The 9,668-nt window shown below is 34.8% G+C and overlaps 1 protein-coding gene across 1 annotated transcript; it reads right to left on the minus strand.

Annotated features, from left to right (window-relative positions):
* Positions 1 to 3,818: 3,818 nt before the first annotated feature.
* LOC129880382 (F-box protein At1g70590) lies at positions 3,819 to 9,438 on the minus strand. The gene is made up of 3 exons (XM_055954380.1): positions 8,727 to 9,438; positions 5,604 to 5,737; positions 3,819 to 4,327 (listed from the first exon to the last, which is right to left on the minus strand). The coding sequence occupies exons 1-3, from the start codon at positions 9,274 to 9,276 to the stop codon at positions 3,974 to 3,976; spliced, it is 1,038 nt and encodes a 345-aa protein (XP_055810355.1). The 5' UTR covers positions 9,277 to 9,438; the 3' UTR covers positions 3,819 to 3,973.
* Positions 9,439 to 9,668: the final 230 nt, after the last annotated feature.

Here is a 9,668-nt window from a genome sequence, read left to right on the forward strand (position 1 = left end):
TCAATGAGATATTTTCTCCGGTGGTTCGACTCACAACAATTCGAGTGGTCCTGGAGATGTGTGCTACATTTGACTTGTACTTGGAGCAGTTAGATGTCAAAACTACATTTCTTCATGGAGAACTTGAAGAAGAAATTTATATGCTCCAACCAGAAGGTTTTGAAAAACAGGACAAAGAGAACTTGGTTTGCAGGTTGAACAAATCTCTATACGGTCTCAAACAGGCGCCGAGATGTTGGTATAAGAGATTTGATTCCTTCATTATAAGCCTTGGATACAACATACATAGTTCAGATCCTTGTGTTTATTACAAGAGATTTGGTGATGAAGATTTTGTTATTTTGTTTTTGTATGTTGACGACATGTTGGTAGCAGGCCCCAACAAAGATCGTCTTACAAAATTAAAGGCACAGTTGGCTAGGGAGTTTGAAATGAAGGACTTGGGACCAACAAACAAGATTCTAGGGATGCAAATTCACCGAGACAGAAATAATAGGAAGATTTGGCTTTCTCAAAAGAACTACTTGAAGAAAATCTTGAGACGCTTCAAGATGCAAGACTGTAAGTCAATTTCTACCCTACTTCCTATTAATTTCAAGTTATCCTCAAGTATGTGTCCTAGCAATGAAGCAGAGAGGATGGAGATGTCTCGAGTACCGTATGCATCAGCAGTGGGAAGTTTAATGTTCGCCATGGTATGTACAAGACCTGACATTGCACAAGCAGTGGGAGTGGTTAGTCGGTACATGGCTAATCCTGGAAGAGAGCATTGGAATACTGTTAAGAGGATCCTGAGATACATCAAGGGTACCTCAGATGTTACAATGTGTTATGGAGGATCAGACTTTACTGTTAAAGGTTATGTTGATTCAGATTATGCAGGTGATCTTGATAAAAGCAAGTCCACCACAGGTTATGTGTTTACTCTTGCTGGAGGAGCTGTAAGCTGGGTTTCAAAACTGCAGTCTATCGTGGCTACATCTACGACGGAAGCAGAATATGTAGCATCTACACAAGCTAGCTTAGAGGCAATATGGATGCAGATGTTATTGGAGGAGCTCGGGCACAAACAAGAGAAGATTGCTTTGTTTTGTGACAGTCAGAGCGCTTTGTATCTTGCAAAAAATCCGGCATTTCATTCAAGGACAAAGCACATACGAGTTCAGTATCACTTTGTTCATGAGAAGGTGGAAGAAGGCAGTGTGGATATTCAGAAAATTCACACTAATGACAACCTGACAGATATGTTTACGAAGCCGATCAACAGTAATAAGTTTATATGGTGTCGATCTTCTATTGGCCTAGCAGAAACGTAACATTGCAGTAATTGGGTAGAAAGGATGGTGTGAAGACTTAATTGATTCTCAATTAAATCTTCAAGTGGGAGAATGCAAGATAGTCAAAATGCGTTTTGAACGCGTAGTCAAAAAAGAAACAAAACGCATTTTGAACGCGTAGTCAAAAAGGAACAAAACGCGTTTTGAACGCGTAGTCAAAAAAGAAACAAAACGCGTTTTGAACGCGTAGTCAAAAAGGGAGGTTCAATACGCGGATTTTACGCGTTTCTAGTTTCCTATAAATAGAAGACCTCTTGCCCTCATTTATCCCATCCCAGAAAGAGAGAGTAAGAATACAAAGAGAGTTATACACCAAGATAAATATTGTAGTCTTGAGTGTCCTCTTTAGTAGTTGTTCCTTTTACAAGAGAGAAGTGTTAATTGTTGTTTTCTCCTTGTATTTGAGAGCTGTGTACTCCATATTTTTATAGTGAGATTCTTCTACCCCGTGGTTTTTCCCTTCTATCAGATTAGAGGGGTTTTCACGTAATATTCTCGTGTCTAATTTATTTTCATTATTTTCATTCTTTTCATCATATCAAACTTTAGTTGTGGTGCTTCCTCCCCCCAACAGGGACAAGGATGGCAAATGCGGTAGATTATGATGATCATTTTAGTCCTTTACTGAGCTGAGGGAAACAGTTGTCCTACCTTCGTACACTCTACCCTTCCTAGACCCACGTTCTAGGATTGCACTGGATCGTTGTTGTTGTTGTAGTGCATGTGTGAGCACCCAAGGCATGCAAGACATATAACTTATGGAATAACCAGCATTCACACAAGAACAGTATGGGCAGATACTCATACGGCTTAGCAAGGAGAAAAATATTGAAGAACCAACAACGACTCTGAATTCAATTTCTTTCGTCTTTCAATTCTTAAATTTTAGGGTTTCCCTAATTTAAGGTAGGATTTTCTTAATTTACTTTCATGGCTACCATCGATTTTATAACCATTGAAGGTTGTATCAAAAATATATGTATCATAATGTCTCAACAATACAATAATTTTCACCATTGCTAAAATTGTATTTAGTTAAGAGTTCATGCATCTGAGTTAAGATTATATGTATCTATGAGAAAAAATTACTGATGCTAAAAGAAGGGAAGAATTTTGATTTTTTTGGATTAATGATACGACAGATAGTCTATAGTCGTGATTTGTTCCTAAATTCATGCGTTTCAGTTATATGTCATATTTAGATACACATAATTAGATGTATCTGGATACATGTTTTTGGATATAACGTATGAAATTGATACTTGATACATGAAATTAATACTAGATACATATAAATAAAAACCTGAAATTAATACTAAATCATATAAATAGATACATGAAATTAATACTAAATACATATAGCAGATACATCAAATTAATAAATTTATTATTTTAAGAGTAATAAAATAAAAATAATCAAATTACATAATCAAGATATACATGTTTTTGTCTTATTAATAATATTATTAATGAATTTATTATTTTAGAAAGTAAAAAATGAAATTAATTAAACATAGATATATTTCTTGATTTCCGTGTTATATTAAGGAATTTGATTAATTTAAATTTTCAAAAATAATTATATGTATCTGATTAAGCTTTCATATGTGTCACCATCTCATTATTTATGAGATTTTATGTAATAAGGCAAAGTTGTGGAAAAAGAAGTAATTAGCTTCTAAAATAATAGAATTGTGTAAGTTACCCAATAAAATGAGCGAGTTATTAACCCGCCCAAATCTAATTAGATAGGATGAGTCATAATTTTATGGGCTGAATTTGCCGCTTCTTTACATAGATATACTATATTAAGAAAATATTTATCATCTATATCAATAACTTTTTTTTCACTAAACACTTATAATATATTTATTATATAGTTTTAATATATATTACATAGAACAATTTATAAAACATATATAATACAAGTTTTATTGATGAAAAATACATTTATCACATACTTTAATAATTTTAATACAGTTATGATTATTGTGTCAATTTTTTACCAAACAAGCATAATATATGTTAAAATATTTATAATACATTTATATTATATGCATAATTCACTTTTAATACAAGTGCAAATTTATCATAATATTGTTATGTATTATTATAAATGATAATAAATAAAAAATATCGCTAAAATCGATAATTATTTATTAAAAAGTAGTCAGCCAAATAATTTTTCCTTCTTAGTTTACGCCCTTGAGATTTTAATTGCCCTTGAGGAAATATGCAAGAATCATTTTTGACACAATAACTTTCATTTTTGGTTTTTAAGGTTTCACTTCCGGAAATTTGCCAGAAAATAAGCTAGTTCCATAATAAGTGAAAAGCTTTTAAGAATCAATGAGAGCTCGTTTGCAAATTTGTATAATTTTTGGAACTATATAATAAAATGCCCTTGTTCAACAATAATCAATGGTAATATATTTTGGAACTTCTTATTCGAGTCACTCACCCAAATTCAGCAAAAAAACATAAAGAAATGATTAACTTTTAAAGCGAAAAATTATTTACAAGAAAAACTATGTATATTTACACTTTGTACTTGAACAAGTTCAAAACTAGCATGCCAGAGAAATATGCCTAGGCAGCATTAAAGCTGGAAAAAAAAAAACAAGAAGGAAACTCGATCAACGGGATGAAGAAGGCAAAGGACACCAATTATCAGCAAGAAGCATAGCTCTGTCACGACAAGAAGTGGACATCTCTTGAAGTATAACATACTTGACGTGATCAGCTGCTGTCTCACCAGCACGAGTGGCGAGCTCCAAATACACCACAGCTTTCTTCATGTTCCCTTCGGAAAATAGACCGAGTCCATGCTCAAACTGGGCTTTGCTATGCCCTCGATCAGCTGCTCTCTTCATCCATTTCCTTGCTAACTTGTGACATTGAACTACACCTTCTCCAACTGAGTAGCATATTGCTATATTGTACATAGCACGGACATATCCACCTTCTGCTGCCTTCAGATACCACCTTACCTGCATTTCACAAGCAAAAGTTGTCATTCAAACAATCCAGTCATTTGCATAGAAAGTCAAATACGAACAAGTTTTTATTTAACCATAATCGTGAATTTTAAGTGCCATGGGGCCAAGTTCAGGACCACTTTTCACAATGCTGCTTCTTTTTTCTTTGGGGATAATGTTTTCAAAATTTCCAGTTTGTATATGATAAAGAATTCCGTTATATTTTCTACGAAAAAGGATCAAAATTACCCTCGAACTATTCAAAATAGCTCAAATATACCTTTCAACTATTTTTGGGATCAAATATACCCTCGCCGTTATCAAAAGAGACCACAAATACCCTTCCACTTAACGGTTGTCCGTTAAAGCTGACATGACAATGCCACATGAAAAACAATATCCACATGGACAGTCATGTCAGCCTCTCTCCCTCTTACTCTTTAGTACAAGGGTATTTTTGACCCCTTTGTTATAATTTTATTTACCACCCAACCCTCCATGACCCCTCTCCCACACCCCACCATCCCCTCCAAAATTTTAAATTTTTAACCACTCAAACTTTTAATGTTTATAATTTTTGTTATAAAAATTAAATTAAATATGAAGTAGATTGAATTTTTATTTTATTTTTTAACCCACAACCCCCGTCCTCCAAGATCGATAACCCCCACCCCTTCCAAAAAAATATTGAAAAGTTTCCATTTTTGATTCTCTATACCCACTTTCTGAAAAAATGTAAAAACCTTCAAAAACAGTTTTTTGGGGGAGGGTTGGGGGGGGGGGGGGGTAGGGGAGTATGTGGTGTTGTAGAAATTTGTTTTTGAAAAAAATTAATAATTAAAAAAAAGTGGGTGGGGTTGTGGAGGGAGGGGGTATGTGGTGGTGTAGAAAAATTAGAAAAAAAATTAAAATTATAAAAAAGGGGTCAAAAATACCCCTGAACTAAAGAGGAAGAGGGAGAGAGGCTGATGTGGCTATCCATGTGGATTTTTTTTTTCATTAGCATTGTCAGCTTTAACGGTCAACCGTTAAGTGAAAGGGTATTTGTGGTCTCTTTTGGTAACAGTGAGGGTATATTTGATCCCAAAAATATTAGAAGGATATATTTGAGCTATTTCGAATAGTTCGAGGGTAATTTTGACCATTTTCCGTATTTTCTAACTGATAATGCTATCTGCATTCCAGAAGTTATAGTATGATTTGATCTAAAATTTGAACAATGTTAATCAAAGTGATATTGTACGTCTACTATACAAAGATAATGGTTAAGCAAATAAAATTTGCATACCGCTTCATGAAGATTCCTACTCGGGCCACGATTTTTATGTAAACAAAGGGCAAGCTGGTACTGAGCTCGAACATAACCTGCAACGGAAGCTTTGTGCAGCCATTTAATAGCCTCCTCATTGTCCGTAGGATTAGCTGCATAGAAATAATTTATAAAGAGGTCATTACTGCATAGAGACACAATGACCAAAAGTAATGAAAGCTAATGCTAAAACTTGTAAAACAAATGCTTCCATTTGTGGTCATTAAGCCTTCACATAGAACTCTGCGAGCGCAAATCAAACACAGAGTTGGCAAAACAGATTTGAAAAACAACTAAACAAGTATCCATCCATGAACCAACCCGCCCAATTAAAAATGGTTGGATAATGATCAAATATGGATAATATCCATATTACCCATTTAAAAATGGATATTAGATGGATACAATATGGGTTTTAAGATCCAATCCTTCCAAACCCATACAACCTACTGCAAAAAGGGACTTGCTCGTCGCTACCCAAAGATTACTCCAAGTTCTGTAAAGGCATAATACATAAATATACCCCTTTTAACTTGGCTTCACCTGGCATCTATGCCCTCCACTTTTGAATGTGCACAAGTAGGCAATTTAACTTGTATAAAATTGAACAAGTAGACACACGTCTCCTACGTGGCATGATACACGTAGGACACTAATTGTCATGTAGGACGGATGTGTCTATTTGTTGAAGTTTTGGATAGTTAAAGTGCCTACTTGTGCACTAGTAAAGTTAGAGGTCATAGTTATCAGCTGAAGCCAAGTTAAGGTACATATTTATGTATTATGCCTTCTGTAAACAAGATCTAGCATTTCATGTTTTACCATTAATGTCTACTTTTGTATTTTTTTTTCTTTCAGCTTCAATTAAGTGTGATCATATCGGGTGTAAGTGTAAGTTGTATTTGACAATATCTTGCTTCTGATGTTACTTTTTGTCTCTCACTATCTTGAATAAACCTAGTATTACTATACTAAAACTAACTTATGCCATCCAAAATATTGGAACCAATATGAATATCAAAACTAACTTAATACCTATACCAGACAAAACTATTTAACTTTAAGCACTGCCATTGCTTGTATCCTGTTTAGATACTTAATCCTTTCTTCAATTTCATTTTTCTCTTAGCTAGTCTTGAAATTTAAATTTTATTTTCTCATATTTAATTACTAGTCTCATCTTTTCCCCCCGTTGTATGTGCTGGCTTAAAATGACTTGCAAGTTATGATTATAAAAAGTTCAATCCTTTCCTATATCCCGCTACAGCTCTTTAAACTATTTTCATCTTTTCAGTTACTATTTAAAAGTCCCCTGTTTCACCCACAAGATGACAAGAACCATCCAAAGTTAGAGACTTTCTGTTCCAGAAAACACTCCCCCGCCCCTCCCCCACAACTAACCCAAAAAACAAATAGCTTCTTGAGCGTTTCTCTTTTTGATTGTTAAAGGTAGGTAGCTTCCTGAGCAAATAGTGAAATACATATAACCATCACTCAACCCCTTTTTTGTCTGTACTAAAATGGGAAGGTCGGATATTTTCTTTTCTAAGCCATGTTCACCCATATCCGATCCTGCCCACCATTTGCGAGCACTAATGGTGGGTGCTTAGCAATCACATGACTTCACATGCATATGTAGACTTACAATGATTTTAAAGAAGTAGCATTTCACCATAGTTTATGCATAACGGACACAGCAAACACACTATTGGTAGAAGCAGAACCTACTCTTGTTCACAGATACAATCACCAGAGGAATCATATAAGGAAAGGAGACATAAAATGTGTTGAAAGGGAAATTAGCAACCAATTAAATTTTATGAGGGGCTCCACATAACCTCTCCCAACTATTAGTACTACTTTTATCCCCCCCCCCCCCAAACGATATTTCAACAACAACAAAAACCTAGAGTGATCCCACAACTGGGGTGTGAGCAGGACGAGATGTACACATACCTTAGCACTACCTTGTGAGACAGAGAGGTTGTTTCCAATAGACCCTCGGCTCAAGAAAACCGTTATCAAACACAGGCTTGACAATACAAAAGTAAAGGCAATGGTGAACAAAAGTACCACAAAAAATAGTGCTGACAGCAAAAATAGCAAAGATAATCCAAGTAAAAGAAACAACAGTAGTAATACAATTGAGCCGCTAAAATTTATTCCTTTTGAATGAATTTACTCCTATGAACATGATGCATACAAGTCTTTTTGTTTGTCGGAAGGCTTATACATAATACATAACCAAGGGAATGATTATAGTGTATCCATTACCTGTTAAAATGATTTTTTAGGGAAAACAGATAAAATTCGCGGATAGAAAATGAACAACTTGGATCACCTCACCCTCCTACACCAAATCACTCAATGTTGGACAACACACCTCAATTACTGGTAATGATTAGATGGGGCATCACAACAAGATTTGAATGTTAAGTCAATAAATAAATCAAGCCAAATTCAGAAGCACAAAGACTCTTAAGTCTTAACGCTGAACACGAATCAAAAAGGGACATAGCATAAGAAGCAAAAGCATAGACCTCTAGACACTGAAAACACAGATTGGTGAATCGAGCCCACAGTTAGTAATTTACTGATACAATTAAGGTTGCCAAATCTCATATAGACCAAAGAAATTGAGCTCATTTCAATACAAAAATTTACTATTGTATTTTTTTCGGGAACAAAGTGAGGTATTCATTTCATTGATTGCACCAAGAAAGTGCCAAATTTGTATAACATTTACTATTACTTACTAATATACATGTTTTATACCACAAACCGCCATTCTTTCAACCACAGACTATATTCTATGCATTCACCTCTCGCAGTCTGGGATACAGTCACTTCACTGGTAGGATCGCCCGCCCAATTTGTTTTTTTTTGCTAAAAGTTTAGACTTTGTCAACAACTCGACCACGACTATACACTATGCCAAGTATAAGCAAAATTAAAATTATGTCATCTTGCTAAATAATGAAGATAAATGGTGACATATCGACCTAGATTCTATCATAAGATTTATACGGGGAAAGTGTTAGATAGAAATGACTGGCTATTAAATCAATACCGGGATCTAACGATGAAACTGAGAAAAGGTACCTTGCAAGAGGCAAATCCCCAAGTTACACTGACCAGCAGGGTCACCAAGTGCAGCTGCTTTTCTATAGAAAGCAATCCCTTGTTCCTTCCTCCCCATTTCCCAATAAACCAATCCAGCATCAACCATAGCCAATGTAGACCCAAGAGCCGCACCTTTAAGAAACGATTCAAGAGCCTTATTCAAATTAGGTTTCACCCCTCCACGCCCATGCTTAAACCGCTTCCCATATTTGAGAAACAGCATAGCTTCTCTTAAGGGTCTTAACCCATCACACCAAGACTTACATACTTGTGAAGCCGCACGTAAATTAGACAAAGTGAAATTGGCAGCAATTTTCAATAGCACATCGTCAGGGAGTTGTGAGAAATCTTGATTGTTTGGATTAGATTGGAAATGATTGATTGTGGGGTTTATTAATCTTTGGTTATTATTATTATTATTATCGGTATATTTTCCGATGAATGAAAAGGCGGTGAAACGAGGGCCACCGTCCGATTTACACGGCCATGTTCTTTGATTCATCTGGGATTCAGGGGAAACAGCTGCCATTGAAATCAATTATCCCTTTACCACAAGATTTCAAATTTGTGAAGGTGACTGCTATTGAAATCAACCTGCCAAACAATTAATGGAGAAATGAGGTAGAGGGGTTTTCAGTTTCTTGAAATAAGAAGAAAAGGAGAAAGACAAGTTGGAGCTTGCTTAGCACAATGTTTTGGTTTGTTCAAAATTGAGACAGGGATATATATGGCCAAAAATACTTATTCCATTTGGTTTTCCGTGGTATAATATGATATGATTACTAAAAAAATTATTTAATTATTTTTTTAATTATATGTTATTGTATAGCTTGATTTCTTAATTTTGTAATTATGAAAACTTTACTTTTTGAAATCACTAATTTGATGATATTTCATTATTTTATTTTATTTTTAATTATA

Source organism: Solanum dulcamara, chromosome 2, assembly GCF_947179165.1.
Source record: "Solanum dulcamara chromosome 2, daSolDulc1.2, whole genome shotgun sequence".
Lineage (NCBI taxonomy): Eukaryota > Viridiplantae > Streptophyta > Magnoliopsida > Solanales > Solanaceae > Solanum > Solanum dulcamara.